The 23360-nt window shown below is 45.9% G+C and overlaps 1 protein-coding gene across 1 annotated transcript in view; it reads right to left on the reverse strand.

Annotated features, from left to right (window-relative positions):
- The window catches only part of LOC122941079 (phosphatidylinositol 4-kinase type 2-alpha-like), a 34905-nt gene that overhangs the window by 8868 nt on the left and 2677 nt on the right, over positions 1–23360 (reverse strand). Inside the window, exons 2-6 of the mRNA XM_044298069.1 lie at positions 13739–13939; positions 11411–11542; positions 5455–5608; positions 2693–2754; positions 2508–2607 (exon numbers count right to left, since the gene is read on the reverse strand). Of these exons, the coding sequence (XP_044154004.1) occupies positions 2508–2607; positions 2693–2754; positions 5455–5608; positions 11411–11542; positions 13739–13939 (649 nt within the window). The remainder of the gene's footprint in view (positions 1–2507; positions 2608–2692; positions 2755–5454; positions 5609–11410; positions 11543–13738; positions 13940–23360) is intronic.

The raw sequence follows: 23360 nt of genomic DNA on the forward strand, positions 1-23360 counted from the left end.
CTGACGTATAAGATATGAATTTTACATGTTAGTGGTTACCTTGATTTAAAGAGGACCTTTCATAGGTTTTTAATAATTGAGATTATACCCCCCGCTGATTCTGCCCCCCACTGTGGGGGGGGGGCACAGCGAGGTGCAGGAGCGATATTTTAAAAAATAAGGCAGGGTGGCAGAATCAGCGGGGGGTACTCCACAAGTAAAGGTATTTATCTCAATTAATTAAAAAAAATATTGAAAGACAGAAAAAAAAAAAAAAAAAAGTTGCACAAAATGTCAGTTTGCAATGTTCATTCCTTCATTCATTTTCAGACCCCTGATATTCAGTTTTGCACCCTGCTCCTATGTCAGACTTTTCTCAAGTGGACGTTTCCCTCTCAATAATACATGTTGAATTAGTGTGTCCAGGATGCTGCTGCTTTCCCCTGCAAACTGCCCTATATCGGTTTTTGTCCCTACTCACAGCCTGTGTGATCTTCCACCCTTGGATCGTCACCCTCTCCACACTCCGATCTGCCCTATTTAACCTCCTGCTGCTATCTCTCTATATACACATTAGTGTATTATTGGATGAACCTGATGATGTTGGGGGAGAGAAGGATCAAGCAAAGTGAATTTGTTTGCACAATCCTTTTGTTCTCCCTGAAGGTAAGCTGCCACCAGAAGTGTATGGCAGCGGCTTTCGTTCGCCCTCTGCCCAATGAATACACATATACATTCGGCCAAACCGAACCTGTATGTATATGGGTTAGTAGGAAGAGATATCTGTTGGATAAACCAAGCTATGCATCTGAGAGCTATTGAATGTCCATGGCAGCCTTAAAGGGGTATTCTGGGATCTTTATATCGGTGATCTATCCTCAGGATAGGTCATCAATATGAAAATCGGCAGGGTCCGACATCTGGCACCTCTGCTGATCAGCTATATAAAGAGTCTGTGGCACTCCGTGAACGCTTAGCCCTCCTCCTAGGACATGTGACATCAGTCATATGGCCTAGGTGCAGCTCCGTCCCATTCTAAGGGGCTGAGCTGCGATACCAATACCAGCATTGTGTTTGGTAAACTGCGAGAAGGCCACTGTGCTCACCGCTGCTCTGGTGAGCGCCCTGGCGTCCTCCCGGGTATGCCGAGAGTCGGAACCCCATGATCTCATACTGATGACCTATTCTGAGGAATAAAATCTCTTTAAAGGGGTTGCGCAACGCTACAATATTGATGTCTATCCTCAGGATAGGTCATCAATATCAGATCGGCGGGGGTCACGACTCGCGGCACCCCCGCCGATCAACTGTTTGAAGTGTCAAGAGGTGCCTAAATTACACTGCGCCGCCTCTACAAGTGAGATGACATGCAGGTAATTACACTACTATTGCTTCAAACAGCAGATTGGCCTGGGTGCCGGGAGTTGGACCCCCTGTCAATCTGATATTGATCACCTATCCTGAGGATAGGTCCTCAACACTATAGCGCTGCACCACCCCTTTAACACTGAGAGAAGGGAGAAGGAGAGCTGAGAGAGACATCAGAAATAGGATCAGTCATGGCAGATTTATGTCAAATTCAGCAGGATCGACGGCCAGGTGAAGGACTCTGCAGATTTAAAATGGAAGAAATCTCTTAAAGAAAACTATTTAGAAAGTTACTTAAAGGGAGTCTGTCATCAACATGTCACCTTTGTAACCCTTCCCATAGCCTTCTAGCAGCCTTACAGTTAATAAAAACGTTACCTTTATGATCAATCCTGGACTCATAAAATCGGCAAAAAACATCTTTGTAGCATATGCAAATGAGGTCTCGCAAGTGCCCAGGGGCGGCGTTACCCTTGTAGGTGCCCTGCTAGCTCAGCCTTTTCTTCGCTTCCCCCCGCCCCTTCCCTCCGCCCGCCCATCCTTTCCCTCTGACCGCCTATCTACTAACTTCTTGTTTCGCCGAGATCCTGTGCATGCGCACTCAGTCCATCAGCCGGCGCATGCGCACTGCCATTCCTATTACTTGTACGGCATCACAGTAACACAAGGAGGCGGTCCATCGGCGCATGCGCATTAATTACTGTGATGCCGTACAAGGAATGGGCATCGCAGTGCGCATGCGCCGGCCGACGGACTGAGTGCGCAGGCGCGGGATCTCTGCGAAACAAGAAGTTAGTAGATAGGCGGTCAGAGGGAAAGAAGGGGCGGGGGAAGCGAAGAAAAGGCTGAGCTAGCAGGGCACCTACGAGGGTAACGCCGCCCCTGGGCACTTGCAAGACGTCATTTGCATATGCTACAAAGATGTTTTTTGCCGGTTTTATAAAGGTAACGTTTTTATTAACTGTAAGGCTGCTAGAAAGCTATGGGAAGGGTTACAAAGGTGAAATGTTGATGACAGACTCCTTTTAATTGTGCATTTAGGAAGCAAATAAACAAAAAAAGTCAGTGAAAAGGTATTCTTAGAAAAACAATGACGGCCTATACGTAGGGCCCCTACTAATTGTTTGGCAATAAAGAAGATAGTTGGAGTACAGACATACAGGCTCTCCAGGAATCGGGATGCTTGAGCGGGAAGGCCAAACCATTGTCAATAGCAGCGATCTTGATGATGGGTTCTCTTACTAAGATCCAATCTGAATCCTAAGGAGAAGCAAATGGTTCAAAAACTCCTTATGACAGCTTTGATAGATGTTAGAACTGTCCATAAAACCCTGCGATCACTGACCCTGGACGCTGCATTCTCCATGGGGTAGTCGTACTTTATCAGCCAGTTGTCATTGCCTCGATCTGAAGAAACAAGCGAATGCAGAAGTTTCAGTAAGTCGCATAATCCAACATCTACACATGTTTTATATGTAATTAGGCTTTGCCGCGCCTTCCTATATCGTCCCGATGGAGGCCAAAGAACGCTCTTAAGGCCTCAGTCTGATGAATGGAGCCCTATGGATACTGTTGATCTATATCGTCGCTCACATGAGCATTTCTACAGGGATACCGGAGAATAAAAACTGATTTCAATGGAGTATAGGCCATGTACGGCCAATGACGCGACTTGTAGCTGGAAAATATCCCTGTAGGATTGGGTTACAGATGTCACAATTATAAATGTAAAACACAAACAAACAGTGTATAATTGTCTTCTCTAGCTTGAGTCATTTTTCTCAGCATATTCTGCATTTTAATAGGACCAGGTGGCAATCTAATAACATCTTTGGGACCTGCCTGAGGCTCCACCAACGAGATGTGGGCTTTTAACCCGTATGAACGACTCGTGACCTCTTAAAGGGGTTGTCCCACGAAAAATATTCTAGTTTTCAAACCAGCACCTGGATCTGAATTATTTTGTAATTGCATGTAACTGAAAACTAAGCATAGCCACTGAGTTATTCAATAAAATGCATCTGTATAGCGCCACCTGCTGTTTGTTTTTTTCTTATTCCTCTGACCTGATCACTGAGAAGGCCGCACATGCTCAGTTTTAACTGCCTCCTGAGTTGTGATAGGGAGATCATGGACACGCCTCCTAAGCTGCATCAGAAAGGACACTCCCCTTGAGCTGTCATTTTGATATAAATCTAACAGAGCAATGTATGTGGGGATCTCTGGACCCATCTAAGGTACAGGGCTGATTCTAGCTTTGTTAGAAAGAGATTGTCATGTTCTATATGATGTCTGATTTTCATGTTTTACATTAATCATGGGATAACCCCCTTTAAAAGGACCACAGGAATTTTTTTTGTTTTTGCACAGCATTCAATCAGGCAGATCTTCTTTATATTTATGTCCAAGTAGCTGTTTAGGGCCTTGTTTTTTGCAGAGTCATTGTACATATCAGCCAATCTTTAAAGGGGTTTCCCATGATTGAATAAAAAAAAATGAAAATCAAACATCATATAGACATGTCGGAGCTAGAACCAGTCCTGAACCTCACATGGATCCAGTGATCTCCCCATTCATTGCCGTGTTAGATTTAGTTCAAACTGGCAACTCAGCAGGGGTGTCCTTTTAGCTGCAGCTCTCTTCCCATCATCGCTCAGGGGTGTGTGTCTTTTCTGCTACATCTCTCTCCCCATCACAGCTCAGGGCGTGTCTCCTTTCTGCTGCAGCTCTCTCCATATCTCAGCTCAGGGTGGGGGTGTACTCTCTACTGCAGCCCTCTCCTTATTACAGCTCAGTGGGTGCGTCCTTTCTGTTGCAGCTCTCTCTCTGTAACGGTTACAATTTCTAGCAGTAGAGATACCTGGTGGCAGTTGGAGGAACTGACCACCTCCGTAGGTGGACGTGCACACTACTATACAGTTTAAACACCAGGGGGCGCCATTATAATGAACTAAAGAGAATCTCTCACAACTGGAGCATTTTTGTAACAAATAAAATTACAAAAATACTAGTTTTTCATGCTGAATTATATTAAAATAACATTTATTGCTGCCACAACCCCTTTAATTTAGATAATTTTTTTTAGAATGGCATGAAAACATATTTCTGCTATAGTTTTTATTGAGAGTTTACCTAATGTGTACGCTGATTACTAATTATTGACTTATTAAAAAAAAGTAAAAAATGTGTTTATTGTATTATTTTTCTTTTGAGTTGATATTTTACTTTATTGTAAACTTTTTTTAAATTATTTTTAACTTTTTTTTTTTTTTTTACAGTCCCAATACAAATTTTAACCATTTTTTTTTTTGTAATGTAATGTCACAGGGCTAGATGACATGACAGCCTGCGCATGTAAAATGACTCAGGTACGCCTTTACTGGGGCTTATACTGGACGGTTCTGGGGACCGTATTGTAACCTCCTGGCTGCCCCATCTATCACAATGCAGGAGCTGGCAGTGAGGCGAAAAAGCGAACCCCCTTTTCATTTCTGAAGACCGCAATCTGCCTTGATCAAGGTGTAGGAGTTCTATGGCTAACATTGAAGTCATCACCCCCCCCCCCCACCTCCAGCAGGTGATCGTGTGGGCACAGGCTCAGCACCCTGCGCAATCAGCTACATGTATTTACGGATGCTGAAAGGTATTACCAAAAAAAATAAAACGTTTGCCATACATGACTGTGACGTGTGCTTTTGTGGTCAAGGATCTGGAGGGGTTTAACATGTATCCACCTCGTATTGTACCGACAGGGGTTGTGCCAAGATCAAACACTGATTCTATATCCACAGGGGATGGTGTAAGTACCTGATTAGAGGGGGTCCATCCACCGATCATAATGGGGGTCCTGTGTCCCCCTGTATGAATGAGTGGCAGTCAAGCATGTTCCCTAACTCCATTCATCGCTAAGGGCCTGCCAAAGAGAAGCCAAGTGCAACGCTATCTTTGGGAGTCCCACAGAGAAATGGAGCGGCACCATTGATGCAGGGAGACCCAGGAACCCCGTTCTTGTCGGCCCTTTAGCAGTTGGACACTTATCCCCCTACCCTGCGGAGACATGATGCATGATTTTGGCACAACTCTTAACAAGCAGTGGTGTAAATGTACCTGTATTCCGGATTATGTAATCTAAGACCACCAGCCTCTCAAACTGTAACTGTAGTTGCCGGTTGGTATTTTCAGGAAGGGGTTCCGCCTCAAACCTCCGCAGCCAATAATCTGCATCCTTATAGCCTTTAACAAACAGCTGGAAGGAGCCAACCTTGAAAAAAAATAAGAAAAAAAAACAAAACATAAAATATAGAAATATAGAAATGCCTGCTCTCAGTGCACCCCTTATTAAAGATGTGGCCGCCATTCCTGCTCTGTCACTGTTACATTCCCGTCTGTTCCTGTTGCTGGGACACAGAGGTCACGTTCTCGGCAGTCTGATCACGTGACCAGCCGCCCTGTACCATGTGACCACCCCCAGCCTTGCGATCGCTCCGGCAGGCTCGGACCATCACCCAAGGATATTTCTATCTTCAAGTTTCAAATAAAAATGCACTCACACCCCCCCCCCTTGTGGCAGAGGATTGCGGCAGGCAGTTCCGTCGCCTGATCTGCCTGCCAGATAGGGCAATCCTGACGCAAACGGATGGCATTTGTCAGACTGATCCGGTATTTTATTTTATTTTTTTTGCATTTTTAAAAGGTCTGCACACGTGAAGATTGGAAAACCGGATCAGTTTTGCCAGAACACTTAATGCCGGATCCGGCACTAATACATTTCAATGGAAATTAATGCCAGATCCGGCATTTCGGCAAGTGATCAGTATTTTGGGCCGGAGAGAAAAACTGCAGCATGCTGCGGTATTTTCTTCTGCCAAAAAATGCAAGAGGGACTGAACTGATGCATCCTGAACGGATTGCTCTCTTTTCAGAATGCATTAGGATAAAACTGATCTGTTTTTTTCCAGGTATTGAGCTCCTGTGACTGAACTCTATGCCGGAAAAGAAAAACGCTAGTGTGAAAGTACCCTAAAACCATTTTTCCTCACTATGCAATAGCCTTTACCACCAGCACTGGGTTATCTCTAAGTACCACCCCTCCCCCCCAGTGTGTTTTTGGCATTTTTTTTTATTACATTTATATGTGCGTATATTTTACTACTGTGTATGCAAGTTATTAGTACCTGAAGAAGGGGATTTTATCCCCGATACGCGTTGTACCACTTGCTTAAAGAGGACCTTTCATCGGTCCAAATATTGTGAACCAAGTGTCATGATCTGTACAGCGGTGGCCAAGGATCTCACTGCACTTACTATTATCCCTGGGAGCCACTCCGGTATGTTCGGGGACTTGGTTATAGTAGGCGGAGACTGCCCTTGTTCTCCTGGGCGTCGTCTTCTCCCAGGCTGTAGCGCTGGCCAATCGCAGCGCAGAGCTCACAGCCTGGGAGAAAAAAAAAAACTGGGAGAAGACGACGGCCAGGAGAACAAGCGCAGACTCCGCCTACTATAACCAAGTCCCCTAAGTCTCCGCTGTAGCGGATCTCCTGGCCCCCCCGACCGGGTACCTCCGTCGATAGATGCTCCTAGTGCTTTCTGAGGACTCCAAGAACTCCACTTGACAACGTATGCACTGCAGACCCCATGAACCGCCGAAGCTTGGTTGAGGTCTCACCGTCTCCTACCCACCCTGGACCTACGACAAGGCTCCAGGCTCCAGTGGGTGAACCTCTCCTAAATCCCGAGAGCAGGAACAGCTCTTACAACAGCTAGTAGTTATGCCAGGGGAGTATAGAAAATCTTCAGCGTATAGCAATCCCCCAGTTTTGATCAGTTAGCCAAACACCAGTCTCAACATGATGAAGGATAAATCAGGAACTCACTGTACTTGCACATACAGCCTCCCTTTATTCACAAACCACAAACATAGTACTGCCCACAGGGTTTTGAAATACAACCAATCAATATATTACAACACATACAATGTAAGTACAGCAACCAATCGTTCACGCCCCTAGGGGACCAGAAGGGAGACTGTGACACAGGACAGATATGTAGCAATTCAGGATACAGACACAACACATCCCCACAATGCATCATGGTTTCCTCCTCTCTGCCCTGGAGACACCCGAGGAGCAATCCAATTATCTCTCAGGACAAAGGGAAATCGCCAATACACATGTGGAGACAACAGGACAGACATCACCATTTAAACACACAATGGGACAATAGAAACACACCCAGCATATTCCTCCCCTCTGTCTAGGAGACAATTGAGTCAATTTCTGTATCACCCAACTATCTCCTAAGCTGAAAAGTTACACCTCTCATAAATTGCCACAACTTTGTGAGCCTACATTGTACATACACATAACCCACATCAACCCAACCAGTATAACTTGGGGACAAACCCATCCAAAATTCACTTGAATAGGTTCAGGAGTTTTAAAAGTTAGTAAAAGTATCTCAAAGGGCCGTAATCCTGGGGCAGGAGGCTAGCAAACTGTCCCCTCCAAAACACTGTGGCAAGGTTGGTTTCGTCACATCTGCCTACTTTAACCAAGTGACCGAACACACCGGAGGGCATAGCAGGAGAACGGAGCGGCGCCCAGGAATAATAGTAAGTGCAGTGAGATCCTTGGGCGCCGCTGTACAGATCATGATACTTAGTTCACAATGTTTTGCCAGATGAAAGGTCCTCTTTAATAAAGAACCCTGCATCTTAACCAAACCACTGGGTGGTTCTTGTGCCGCGGGACATTCTTCCTTGCTGTCTCTGTTACAGTCAGGTATGAGACACAGTTTCGATCACTTCTCCTTGGCCAGTACAGTAGGTCCCGCATCTCACAAAATTGCAGGGAGGAGCCCCAGTAACTACAAAATCCAGAATGCTTAATACTTGAATGTACGTTTAAACCCCCTTCCCACTTCAACCATTTTCCATTTTTTCCTCTTCGCCTTCCATAAGCCATAACTTTATTTTTTCCTTTAACATAGCTGAACGTGTCTTGTTTTTTTGTAGGAAAAGTTGTACTTTCTAACGACACTATTTAGTATTCCATATAAAATTTAGTGGGAAGCTGCAGAAAATGTACTGATGGGGTGGAATTGGAAAAAAAAAAAACACCTAAATTGCACCATAGTTTGAGGTTTTGTATTTATATAGGTTTTATATTGTTTTGGCATGTTTTAATTTTCTTCTGACAAACCTTAGATACACACACACACATTATATATATATATATATATATATATATATACACACACACACACATACACACACACTCACCTAAAGAATTATTAGGAACACCTGTTCTATTTCTCATTAATGCGATTATCTAGTCAACCAATCACATGGCAGTTGCTTCAATGCATGTAGGGTTGTGCTCCTGGTCAAGACAATCTCCTGAACTCCAAACTGAATGTCAGAATGGGAAAAAAAAGGTGATTTAAGCAATTTTGAGCGTGGCATGGTTGTTGGTGCCAGACGGGCCGGTCTGAGTATTTCACAATCTGCTCAGTTACTGGGATTTTCACGCACAACCATTTCTAGGGTTTACAAAGAATGGTGTGAAAAGGGAAAAACATCCAGTATGCGGCAGTCCTGTGGGCGAAAATGCCTTGCTGATGCTGGAGGTCAGAGGAGAATGGGCCGACTGATTCAAGCTGATAGAAGAGCAACGTTGAGTGAAATAACCACTCGTTACAACCGAGGTATGCAGCAAAGCATTTGTGAAGCCACAACACGCACAACCTTGAGGCCGATGGGCTACAACAGCAGAAGACCCCACCGGGTACCACTCATCTCCACTACAAATAGGAAAAAGAGGCTACAATTTGCACGAGCTCACCAAAACTGGACTGTTGAAGACTGGAAAAATGGTTTCTTGAACATGACAATGAGTTCACTGTACTAAAATGGCCCCACAGTCACCAGATCTCAACCCAATAGAGCATCTTTGGGATGTGGTGGAACGGGAGCTTCGTGCCCTGGATGTGCATCCCTCAAATCTCCATCAACTGCAAGATGCTATCCTATCAATATGGGCCAACATTTCTAAAGAATGCTATCAGCACCTTGTTGAATCAATGCCATGTAGAATTAAGTCAGTTCTGAAGGCAAAAGGGTGTCCAACACCGTATTAGTATGGTGTTCCTAATAATTCTTTAGGTGAGTGTATATATATCTGTCTATGTAAGGGCTCTTTTGTTGCCGGGCCATTTGTAGTTTTTATTTGATACCATTTTGAGTATGTACAGTATGACTTTTAATCACTTTCTATACAAACCTTTTAGGAGGCAATTCAACCAGAAAACTGGTTTGACAATTTAGTTTTTTTTTCCCTTATATTAAAATTTTTTACTTTATTTTTAGGCCCCTTAGGGGACTTATCATGCGATCATTAGATCACTTCTACAACAGACTGCAATGGCTTACCATTGCAGTCTATGGGAAAATCTCTGTGATCTTATTTAAAAGGGCATCTGTCAGCAGTTTTGTACCTATGACACTGGCCGACCTGTTACATATGCGCTCGGCAGCTGAAGGCATCCGTGTTGGTTCCATGTTCATATGTGCCCGAATTGTTGAGAAAAATTAGGTTTTAATATATGCAAATTAGCCTCTAGGAGCAATGGGGGCGTTGTCATTACACCTAGAGGCTCTGCTCTCTCTGCAACTGACGCTCCCTCTGCACTTTGACAGAACCAGGCAGTGTAAATGTCATCATCCCTGGCCCTGTCAATCAAAGTGCAAAGGTTGTGGCAGTTGCAGAGAGAGCAGAGCCTCTAGGTGTAATGGTAACGCCCCCGTTGCTCCTAGAGGCTCATTTGCATAAAATAAAACATCATTTTTCTCAGCAATGCGGACACATATGAACATGGGACCAACACAGATGTCTTCAGCTGCTACATGTAACAGGTCAGCCAGTGTCATAGGTACAAACCTGCTGACAGATGCCCTTTAAGGAGTATTCTCGTCTCAGACATTGGTGGCATATCGCTAGGATATGTCATCAGTGTCAGATAAGAGCCGATCCCAGAGGTGGGACCCGCACCTATCTCTAGAACAGGGCCCCTGAAGTAAAGGAGAGGTCATAATTTTGATATTTTTTGTTTGACGCAGCAGTTTTAGGTTTCGCTCTTTGGAGAGGAGTTGTACTTTATGTAGCTTCCATTTCTTGGTACACAGACAGCGTTTCATTTATATGCATTTTTTCATGTTTTTCTTTACAGTCAATCATAAATGGTTATAGATTTATCGCAAAGGTTGTTACAAGACCAACAAAAATCTATATTATTTTATGTACCAGGACTTCTATTTAAAGGAGTTTTCCAGTGGAGAAAAAAAAAAAAAACTGTGGCAGTGGACTGAGAGGGAAGTAAAAAGTATAAGAACCCATACTCCCTTCATTGATCCCCTGCCGCTCCCGTCGCCCGCTGGTCTCTACCACCCCGTCCTCTCTCGACAAACAGGAAGTTCCCACTCAGCCAATGACTGGCTGAGGCAGTAGTGATTGGCTGAGCGGGCATTTCCAGTGTCGAGAAATGACCGGGTGGTAGAGACCAGCGGGGAATAGTACATAGGGCACACTCTGGTATGTCCTGACCTAACAACAGGAAGTATGGTCAGACAGCCCTGATGCCCTTTAACAGACCAATGGCTGTCTGCCAATAATAGACATGGGCCTTGATCCCGTCACAGGGCTTGTTCTGCATCCTTGACAAGTTAAATGACTTATTCCCATCACAGAAAGTTATGACCGATCTCTACAAGCAGCCGTTGTGACCCCTTCAATCTCAGAACAGGGTAAGTCTCTCCTCCACCCCCCAAGGAATTGCATGCCCCAGCAATATGCCATCAGCATCTGTGAAGAGGATGACCCTTTATGCATTTTTTTTTAACATTTTACAGAAAAGAAAACGAGCGCTGAGACCTGAGGCCCCAACAGAACAAAATGTTTCATTATGGAGTGTTTTAATCAGATGCAATCCACCAAGTCAGCACTGCGCTCAACGGGCAGCATGAACAGGCGGGCTGCATCCATACAAGCTATTGGTCCTTCTGCCTTACCTTAGGAGGCAATCCAATCCGATTAAACCGCTGACCAACTTTTGGCACTTTTTCCAACGCCAGCCGCTTCCCTCTGGACTTGACGCGGTCTATGGCGCTGTAATTAAATGTTTCACTGGATAAATATACAACCTGCAATAAAGCACAGGGCAGAGCTGACCATCTAGAAAGATTACAGGAATCGAGAGCCGCGTGAACAGATTACGTTTCTATAATGAATATGAAAGTACAATGTAGGGGGAGATCTGGCAGTGGTCAGGGCCCCTCATGCTACTTTCACACTTGTGTTGTTAATATTGAGATCCGGCAGAGGAAAACTGATCCGTTTTGATTTTGCACATCAGGATGCATCCGCTTCGTTAGGATGCGATTGTGTGAAATAAAAACAAAAAAAAAACAAAACATAGTCACCGTCACTAAATACATTGAAAGTCAATGGGCGACGGATCTGTTTTTTTTAGGCTCCATAAAAAAAAAACTAAAAAAAAAAAAAAAAACGGATCTGTCACCATTGACTTACATTGTTTTCAGTTTTTTTTTCCATTTTTATGACCAGACACAAAATCGCAGCTTGCAGCGGTTTTGTGTCCGGTCACAAAACGGATTGCTGCTGGAACGGAAGACGCATCCTGAATGGATCTCTTTCCATTTAAAATGCCGGAGGACAAAACAGTAACTTTTTTTTTTTTCCCCGGTATAGAGATCCTCTGCCGGACCTCAATACCGGAAAGCAACAACGCAAGTGTGAAAGTAGCCTTACTGCGCAGCCCATAATACACTTCAGCTGGGCGCCGCATTAAGTCGGACCAGCATTGATTGCCATTCAAAAAGTCTCTCTCACTCTGGAGGTCCAAGACCAAGACGACCAATGATTTCAATGGGATCTAATCTTTGCTTCCCCTGATGGTGGAGCAGCAAGGAAATTGAGAACATGTACCTGGGCTTACAACTGATCGCTGGCATTCTCACCGGAGGAGACACCGTGTGATCACTATTATTGGGGGCCCTTGCAACAAACAAAAAGAGACTGTCCAACATAGACAACCCCAATAAAGAGATTTGTAGATTGTAATCTCTTGTATGTAGGATTCTCTCCCCCTCTGTACCAGTCTGTTTATTGTATTTTTTATATTACGTATGTGTAACCCCCTCTTGATGTACAGTTCCATGGAATTGAAGGGGATTTCTATTAATGACCTATCCTCAGGACAGGTCATCTGTATCAGATCAGCAGGGTTCCGACACCCAGCACCCTCGCCGATCAGATGTTTGAAGAGGAGGCGGTGCTCCATGCAAGCACTGCTTCCTGTTCATCACCCTATAATGACGAGTACTCGGGTACTTGTAATCACACTACGCTGCCGCTCCACAAGAGACGATGCGTAGTGTAATGAAGAGGAAGTAGAGCTCGCATAGTGCGCCGCCTCCTTGTCAAACAGCTAATCGGTGGGGGTGGCCGAGGAGAGGTCATCAATATAAAATCGCTGCACAACTCCTTTAATGGCGCAATCAAATAAATGATAATAATAAAGAGGTTTTCTAGGATTTTAATATTGATGATGGGGACCTATCCTCAGGAAAGGTCGTCAATATCAGATTGGCCAAAGAGGCCACAGCATTCCATGACAGCTTAGGCCTCTCTCTAGGACATGTGACATTGCGTTCATCGGTCACATGGCCTAGGCGTCAAGTGAATAGGCCTGAGCTGCCATACCAAGCACAGTTGCTACCAAATGGACAGCGTTGCGCTTGGTAAGCTGCGAGGAGGCTCCGGTGAGCGCCGCAGTTTCCTCAAACAGCTGATGGGACAGGGGTGGCGGGAGTTGGACTCTGCCAATTTCGGATTGATTACCTATCCTGATGATAGTCCAAAACGGTGCAAGATGGAGACAGCACATCCAATTGCAAAATTGGTGATCCTTTTTATTCCAGATGCGACTTTGCTTTGGATACCCAATTTTGAAATTAAAATGGATGTCTTAATCTTGTATAGTTTTGGACTATCCATTTATGTGGGGGAGTTGAATCTGAATCTTACTATCCATTTATCTTACCCCCCCCCCCCCCCCCTCCTCTTCTTATCACTTGAAGTGCTGTCTAGATTGGAGTTTTGGATATAGGCCATCAATAAGAAAAATCGCAGAGAAACCCTTTAATGAGTTCCACATTTCATGAACAGACTGAGTAGCCGGTTCCAGTGGCCCTCAAGTCTAAACCGATCGTCCATTGTGGCCTTGTGCAATGTTACTGCAAATCAGAGGCGACGCCACATCTCCGTGGAGCCACAGCTGAATTCTAGCTGCCTGCATGATGGAGGAGTGAGATTACCCTAGTGCGAGGAACAATATTTAGCTCCAGTTTTTGGTCTACTAGGCTGGCTCCGGCCTCGGACAGATATCCCTGGTTCAGAACAAGACAGTCCCTTCCGAAACAGCAGGGGCAGCACAGCTTCTGCAGCCACTTTGTCCACTTGGGGTTCAGCTGGCCGTAGGGCTCCTCTGTTTTTGGTTTGAAGACGGCAATGACTTCCTGGAAAATAAAAGAGAACATCATGCAGAAAATGCTTCATCAAGAGGTCAGGGAGACCTCACATTTCCATCCAGGACTTTCATCCCCATCATAACATTGTGAGACCAGTCACCCATTCCTAATGTGAACCAATGTCATCAGCGAACTGTTATTAAGGAATGGAAACTTAAAATTTACACTTCAGAAGTTCAGATCTGTGGGGGTCCAGGTGATCAGACCTCCATGTTTTGCTAAAAGGAAGGGGCAGAAGCGCTCAGATGAGCATTGCACCCCTTAGTTCCTGTCGGTTCTGCTCTCGGAGGAGACCTGAGCAAAAAGAATGGGGGTTGAGCGTTTCTGTCCCTACATTTTAGAGATGTATAGGGGTCTCAACACTTGGACCCCACCTATTATAATTTCAGACATGCCTCTACGACAGTGGTCAGCAACCTTCGGCACTCCAGCTGTGGTGAAACTACAACTCCCAGCATGCTCCATTCATTTCTATGGGAGTTCTGAAAACAGCAAAACAAGTGTGCATGCTGGGAGTTGTAGTTTCACCACAGCTGGAGTGCCAAAGGTTGCTGATCCCTGCTCTATGAGAAATAAAAAAAAAAAGGACACTTAACTGATGGGACACATAAAAATCCTAATTTAGGCTATCTTTACATTAGCGTTTTTGGCTTTCCGATTTTGAGGTCTGGCAGAGGACCTCAAAATCGGGTCAAACCGGTTCAGTTGTGTCCCCATTCATTGTCAATGATGGATGCATCAGTTCCGTTTTGTGACAGAACACAGTAAGCAGCGGTTTTGTGTCCGGTCTGTGAAAAGGAACAAACCGGATCTGGCATTAAAAAAACTGATCCGTCCGCCATTGACTTACAACGATTTTAATGCCGGATCCAGTTTGTTCGGTTTCAATATAATACAACCGCATACGAACGGAACGGATGCGTAGTGTTGTATTAACAAAAGCGGAACCTGAACAAAAAAGACGCGGATGTGAAACTAACCTTAGATTATGTGCATTTTACATAATATTTCATAAAAAGAATAAAAATATAAATAACACACAACTACAGTGCACCGCATACTACTGGACCACGGAGACAAGCTTCCTCTTTTGCAGATGATGCCAGAATGAGAGTCCCTGAAGTCAGTTGCCTGACTCGTGATCAGTGTGAGGACCATTAGTCACTGGTCACCTCCATTGCTGGGACAAATGGGAGAAATATGAAGACCTAACATAAATGCTGACCAGGCAGACATAATGTATGTGCTGCTCCACAGGGGCCACTGACACTCCTATGTACTGGACATTAACGGGGTCCTACACATTACCATGGAAGCCGGGGGCCTAAGGAAAGCCTCTAGGTCTGCTGTGAGCATCCGATGGATGGTCAGTAACACTGACAGGCACTAATACTGTATGCCGGAATTGCTATTCAACCCCCTGCCCCCCAAACATTCCTCTGTTGGAATGCAGCAACACAAAAATGACTTTTCAAGAAAGGAAAGAGGTAAAAACGGAAAGGAAGGGAGGAAAGAGGTAAAAACGGAAAGGAAGGGAGGAAAGAGGTAAAAACGGAAAGGAAGGGAGGAAAGAGGTAAAACGGAAAGGAAGGGAGGAAGAGGTAAACGGAAAGGAAGGGAGAAGATCGGTAAAACGGAAAGGAAGGGAGGAAAGAGGTAAAAACGGAAAGGAAGGGAGGAAAGAGGTAAAAACGGAAAGGAAGGGAGGAAAAGAGGTAAAACAGGAAAAAAGGAAGGGAGGAAAGAGGTAAAAACGGAAAGGAAGGGAGGAAAGAGTAAAAACGGAAAGGAAGGGAGGAAAGGGTAAAAACGGAAAGGAAGGGAGGAAAGAGGTAAAAACGGAAAGGAAGGGAGGAAAGAGGTTAAAAACGGAAAGGAAGGGAGGAAAGAGGTAAAAACGGAAAGGAAGGGAGGAAAGAGTTAAAAACGGAAAGGAAGGGAGGAAAGAGGTAAAAACGGAAAGGAAGGGAGGAAAGAGGTACAACGGAAAGGAAGGGAGGAAAGAGGTAAAAACGGAAAGGAAGGGAGGAAAGAGGTAAAAACGGAAAGGAAAGGGAGGAAAGAGGTAAAAACGGAAAGGAAGGGAGGAAAGAGGTAAAACGGAAAGGAAGGAGAAAGAGTAAAACGGAAAGGAAGGGAGGAAAGAGGTAAAAACGGAAAGGAAGGGAGGAAAGAGGTAAAAACGGAAAGGAAGGGAGGAAAGAGGTAAAAACGAAAGGACGGAGGAAGAGGTTAAAACGGAAAAGGAAGGGAGGAAAGAGGTAAAACGGAAAGGAAGGGAGGAAAGAGGTAAAAACGGAAAGAAGGGAGGAAAGAGGTACTAAAGGAAGGAAGGGAGGAAAGAGGTAAAGAAAGGAGAAGAGGTAAAAGGAAAGGAAGGGAGGAAAGAGGTAAAGAAAGAAAGGAGGTAAATGAAAGGGAAAGGAAAGGAGAAAAGAAGGAAGGTAAATGAAAGGAAAGGGGTGAAGGAAGGAAGGAGTTAAAGGAAAGGAGGAAGGAAGTAGTAGTAATTCCATAACATAGACATCCAGGATGAAAGGCTTCATTCTACATCCCCTCCATTGCCCCTTCTCTGACATGGCAGAAAGCTGCACCCTGTCCCGATCAGTGCCTAACCCTATTGAGAGGATACTCCAGCCAGCCTATGGGTACACTAATTAACATTACGCTGCCCCCAACTTAAGTCTCTCTCCCATCAATGATGTAGGACGTGGTCATCTCTGATTATAAAGAAACCCAACGTCTTCCATGGATGAAACAGAGGGGCAACAACCTCCAGAAACTGAAGACTGGGTCATACATTCACTGAAAACATCAAAGGGCAGTGAAGGATCTGCTCTGGGGTCAATTACACACAATTAAAGATGGAGTGAATGAAAAGAACATGGGATGAAATCTAAACCACATACACGGCAGTAGTAAAGTGCAGAAAACAGCCGGGTCGGCTTCCAAATTCCTGGTTTCCTTTATTTAAACGTGAACGGCTGTTTTGTTATTCTAATAAGAGCTGTAGATAGTGAAGGCTCCGTTCCGGCTGAGATGATGGGCACCAACCCAAAATCAATAAGCAACCAACCGGTCTGATAGAAGAAAGGGAAAAAGAAACTCAGCAGATGCAGAAGACAGATAATGCGAGGACCCAACAACATTAGACGGGAAGATAACTGAAGCGAGGTGAAACGGGAGGACGGGAAAGGTGAGAAAGGAGGAGATAGAAATCTCCTGAACTCTAGAAATTACGAAATTGAGAAAGGAAGGGAAGGTCACCAATCCGCTCTCGTTTCAGAGTGTGGCTCAAACTAAACGGTTCCGCAGCTCAAAATACAGGGACATGAAATAGAGAAAGTTCTGCAGTTATCACTTCACCAGCTGCCCAGATACATTAGACATGCACTGCCTCATCCTGACAACCAACAAACTAATACCTTCTCATTCTTGAGGGCTTTCAAAAAATTGGCCGGTAGACCACTGACCGTAGTAAATGGTAGGCATCCCACCATAACGCATGTGTCAATGGAAGATTCAACCATTCACCTCATAATGTCCAGCACTAAGGGTGCATCTAGCATATTTCATCTATGTGACTGGCAGACCCTCGTTGAGGGCTGTCGTCCAAGGGACTGGCAGACCCTCGTTGAGGGCTGTCGTCCAAGGGACTGGCAGACCCTCGTTGAGGGCTGTCGTCCAAGGGACTGGCAGACCCTCGTTGAGGGCTGTCGTCCAAGGGACTGGCAGACCCTCGTTGAGGGCTGTCGTCCAAGGGACTGGCAGACCCTCGAGCAACTTCATCTAATGAACTGGCAGACCCTCGTTGAGGGCCTTCATTTATGGGACTGACAGACCTAAACTTTGTTGGTCTTTACATAAGGGTCTTGCAGACCGACATGGGAGAGAGGAGAGGCTTCACCAAACAGCTGAAAGACCCTTAACTGGAGGGGCTTGCACGATGGCGATATAACCATCTCCTTCTGACTGGAAGAAACATGCATAACATTGATGGAGTTGGTCAATCTTCAGCATCACTCCTATAACCAAGGGGCAGTCAGATCCTCACACAAGTGCTTTTATCTAAGGCACTTGAAGACCCTAGCACAATATGAGTGCTGCACATGTTACCCTCCTCCTAAGAAGATGAATGTCACCTGAATTAATCTATTTAGGTTGGGAGGCTGAGGCTCTATCAAACAAAAGGCACAGCCTACCATCACCTCGGTGGATCTAAGCTGGTATCCATCATCGGTTCTGAATTGAGCAAGGGCAGCAAAACGCTTCATTATGGCTCCCACTAATGGCATAACCATAATTGACAGGACCCAGCCATTTTAGATACCAGAACCAAGGGCCCCTTGGTAAGGAGTAGGGTAGAAGGGGTTGATGTAGACGCCATGTTGGTAATGTAGAACCCTATATTTGATCGGAGGATCCTCACAGTCCGACACACTAATTAACAAACTTGTGGAATAGTAATGAAGTTATCTGCGGCCATTACTCCATCCTTCCACGTTAAAATGGGCACAGATGGCAATGGGTCTACAATGCAAGCGTCCACGTCTCACCCGGGCAAAGAATATCTACGCTTTCTAAAGTGATCACTTCAGTACAAAAAGGAACTAAAACTAGAAGCCCTGAAAGAGGCGTACGGCAATGTACAGAGTGTATAAAGGATATAGGTCCATCACATCTCCTGGTGATGCCCCCTGTGCCCTCTGTACAGGATCATTATCGAAGCCATCAAAAAATCTCTCAGCCTAATTCTATTATTCTAAATTATAAATCTAATCCCATGACATCGTAACCTCATAAAAGCGTCTGAAGCCAGACAAATCTAATATACATGCCTTTCTGGTGACTGTTCGTCATCCGACCATGATACCCGGGGCATGTAGCAGGGGTTCTGCATCTGTGTAACATACGACCCACGCCGCAGGGGTCCCAGGGACCGGGCAAACGCACCCCTGTTGTCTGTGCAGTCTTTACTTTACCCTCTGTCCTAAGGTAGCGGGAACTGGCAGCGCTGAATAACTGGGAATGAGGCATCAAAGTGATGGAGGCATCAAGCAGAAGGTTGCAAGAATCCTTGGAATGTCAAGTATGCTATAAGTGGAACATCTCCGCTCTGTCCTCCTTACACACTCATGTCAAGTGCACTGTACTGAGCGAGTACTATAAAAGAGTGCACTCAGAGATTAGGAAGTCCCACTGCAAGCATCAAAATGCAACTGCTGGTAATGGACCCCACTCCCCCTTCCATCCTGGAAAAGAATCAACAGGTCCTTTCTCACTTGATCCCCATCCGAGTTTGCGAATGCTGAGGTTTCAGTGGAGCCTGTACAGAGTCAACCCCTGAGGAACAGGGTCAACCCGAGTCAGGGCCTGCTTAACACTGCAGCCTCTGCAGAGCATGTATATAGCACGCGTGGAATTGCTCGTTATTTCTCACAGGAAACTGTCTGGAGGAAATTTATCAAGTGATTTGTGCCATTTTTGTGACTTAATAAAGTGGCAATATATGGAACAAGTGGCATTTTGAGTAAGAAGGCTTGGCGGGAGCGGGAACGGCCTCCTGCGGTCCGACAGACTTCTTATAAATTATGCTACAAGCTGGCATATATTATAGTAGGCGCACGGATGGTCATCGATAGAGGGTTATGTGACCGATCCATCTGGGCCTCCATTGACCTGTGCCAGCTTTCCCTGCAGAGAGGTTCAACGGTCTGGTCACCTCTTAATAAATTTGGCGCATCTTACTCTATGACAAGAAACTGGTGCAAAAAGCAACACAAATGTATGCGTGTATGGCAAGAGTGGAATGTTGGGGGAATTTATCAAAAAGTGGCACATTTCTTGCAGAAAAATGGTGCAACTTTTTGATTTTTAGATCTTAATAAATCTCCCCATTCCAAAAAGCAGCCCCCGGGTCCAATTCCTGATGGCGGCTCTGCGTCATACAGTCACAAGAGATTATAAAACCTCCTCATTCTGGATCCACAGCTGCATCACGGACCTCCCTTCCAGGATGTTTCACTTGCACTTAGCCGAAATCTTGAAAGCGTCTAAAGCTGAACACACACCACAGCAGTTTATTCGGCGTTCTGGCGTGCCGCCCCCAGGCACGGTCGACGATAGGTGGGTTCGCCTGATATTTCTCCAACGTGTATGGCGCCTTTACGATTTACAAACCAGCAAATATTTTGCAATGCTGCAACCGAGCGCCGTGGATCTCGCTACAGTTAAGGGTCTAGTCACACAACTGTATGCGTTTTGCGGTCCACAAATTGCGGAAACCAGCCCCATATGCGTTCCGCATTTTGCAGAAGGCATACGGCCAGCCCTATGTTAGAAATGCCTATTCTTGTCCGCAATTGACAAGGTGTATTGTCGCCATCTTTTGCTGCCCCACTGAAAAGAATGGGTCACAAAATTGCGGGACAGAGGCAGACCCATAAATACGGTTGTGTGAATGTACCCTTAGGCCCCTTTCAGACGAGCGAGTGTCACGCTGCGGACTCGCAGAGCAGCACCTGTCCTGACCTCCCTAGCACTGCCGGGGTCGCATAGCATTATATTGATTTATGATGTTATGTAACCTTTAGAGGTCTGTAGTATTGCATAAGACCGACATGTACACAGCATCATAAATCAATATAATGCTATGTGACCCCGGCAGTGCTAGGGAGGTCAGGACAGGTGCTGCTCTGCGAGTCCGCAGCGTGACACTCGCTCATCTGAAAGGGGCCTAAGGCTCACAGTCCTCCCATCTGGCACCTGATCAAGGTAGATTTCAGCATTTTCCAATCTCCTTCAGAGGTCATATTACACAGCACGGCTTCTAGGGGAAAATAATCCCACAATACTGTGCCAAATAACGCACCATATAGCGACATATGGAGGGACTCTAGGGGCTTCAGTAATTTAAAGGGGACTGACAAACTGATCTATGACTCCCAGCAACTCCAATAATCATCTGTAAGAAGGGGCCGCAGCGCTAGGCGGAGCTCTGCAGCCTTCATAGAGCACCAAGCACAGCGCCATACATTGTACAGTGGCTGTGCTTGGTATTGCAGCCCAGGCCCATTCACTTGAATAGATCTGAGCTGTACATAGACCATAGGACTGATGGAAATTACGTCACAGACTGAGAAAGAGACATAGAAACATAGAATGTGTCGGCAGATAGGAACCATTTGGCCCATCTAGTCTGCCCAATATACTGAATACTATGGATAGCCCCTGGCCCTATCTTATATGAAGGATGGCCTTATGCCTATCCCATGCATGCTTAAACTCCTTCACTGTATTTGCAGCTACCACTTCTGCAGGAAGGCTATTCCATGCATCCACTACCCTCTCAGTAAAGCGCTGTGACCTCTTCCAATTGCTGATCGGCCTGGGTGCCGGGAGTCGGACCCCCACTGATGACCTATCCTGAGGATAGCCCATCAATATTAACAACCTGGAATTCCCCTTTAAGTCCAATCCTTATTGCAATATCTCAGCAGATTTAGGCAGGCTCAATCACTTCCCCATTTTTTGTTTCTTTTTGCCTGAAATCAGCAGCTACCTCAGTTGCTGAATAGGAAAATTGCACAACTAGCAGTTGCCCAATATTATTAGACTATTGAGAAGCAGCAATACTAATACTAGACCTGATGGGAGTTGTAATCACTCGCCCCGTCTGGCGCGGCCATCTGCCCACGGATCATCTGCTGATCCCCGGGGGTAATATCAGTAAAGGTAACGGGGCAATGGCTGGCAGGCTATTCCGAGGTGCAGTAACATCCCATTCAGGAGCACTCCCCGGGGATGGCAGGCTTCCAGCATAAGCTGCGCAGTGACATTTACAGGACATTTTTGCATTTGACACTTGCATTTCCAGAATTTCGTGCTGGCGGTTGGTGCAGCACGCGGGATGAAAGGCCGCTATCATTTACGGGTGTCGTGTTGCGAGCATCGTGCAGTGCAGAAGACATACGAAGACGTGTGAAATCTGTGTGACATGGGCACGCTTGCCAACTTCTATCTAGTATCTCACTGCCAAAGCATGCCACGTGCAATCACCTGCCAGCACTGCCGATGACACAGAGATGGCGGAGATGGGAAGCCACGTCTATAGAATGACAGGGGACGGGGTGACACAGCCGAGAAGGAAGGATTTACACCAATTATCTCCCCACATCGGTGTCCGCTACCATCTAGACGACAGGAGGCCGTGGGCGCAGTCGTGTGACCGATCTGTCACTGGTTAACCATAACGCGGATGTGAACACAGCCTTAAAGTGGTTGTCCAGCCTTTATCCTCAGAACAGTCCGTCACTAGCTCATCGGCGGGGGTTTGACACCCAGCACCCCTGCTGATCAGAAAACTAAAGGGGAGCCCCGGACTTGAGTGTGAAAGGGGAACTCAGAAGCCTTGTGTTCTGCCATTTATTAGGGAACCGAGGAGTCCCACGTGTTGCCAGTTGTAGAGGAAGCTGAGATCCAGAGCGCCTGTGTCTCCAAGGAGCCTTAGACCCTCCTCCCCCGAAGCTCCAGCCATGACATCCTGGTCACAGGTGGCCGTGTGACTCCGATCATGTGACCTCGCTGTCACGCCACCGACATCCGTGACTTTATCTTCTAGTCTACAGCTCTCCAAGACCCGTGACTCAAAGCCATGTGAACTGTCTTGCCGCTCTGCTTCCTGTCAGCGAATGACAACATTACGCTTGTTTTTACATTCAGAGACAGAAGAACTTGCTGGGCCAAGGCAGATTTGTACATCTAGATAAGGAAGTCCCGGGGCCATCGTTTGCCACCTGCTCAGGAGGTTCCCGGGTGGTTTTAATCCTCCATCCAAATTCCCAAGGAACAAATCACTCCGGGGTTAAAAGATTTGCTCAAAATTACAAAAACATGGCTGCTTCCTTCCAAAACCAGCACCACCCCTATCCACAGGTTGTGTCTGGAATTGCAGCTCAGCTCCATTGGAGTCAATGGGGCAGAGCTGCAATACTGCATACCCCCTGCGGACAGGGGTGGTGCTGTTTGGAATAAAAGCAGCCATGTTTTTGTAATCCTGGACTGTCTCAGTATACAGTCTGGCAGCGAAGGGCCACACTATACAGAGAGGAGAATAGCGGGCCCACCGCTGGGATTGTTTGTTTTTTAAGAGGTTGGTCCATCTCGTACATTGGCGGCATATTCCCAATCTCAGGTAGGTGCAGGTCCCCCCCTCTGAGACCCACACCCATCTCTTCAACGTGCCTCCAAAGTGAAGGAGCGCGCATGCGCAGCGTGCACTCTATTCCTTTCTATAGGGGTTCTGTAAAAAGCTGAGTGAGCACGCTCAGGTATTTTCAGAAGCCACATAGAAATAGTGCACTGCGCATGTGCACCTGCTCTCTGCTCACTTTTGGTCAGCACATGCGCC

Source organism: Bufo gargarizans, chromosome 6, assembly GCF_014858855.1.
Source record: "Bufo gargarizans isolate SCDJY-AF-19 chromosome 6, ASM1485885v1, whole genome shotgun sequence".
Lineage (NCBI taxonomy): Eukaryota > Metazoa > Chordata > Amphibia > Anura > Bufonidae > Bufo > Bufo gargarizans.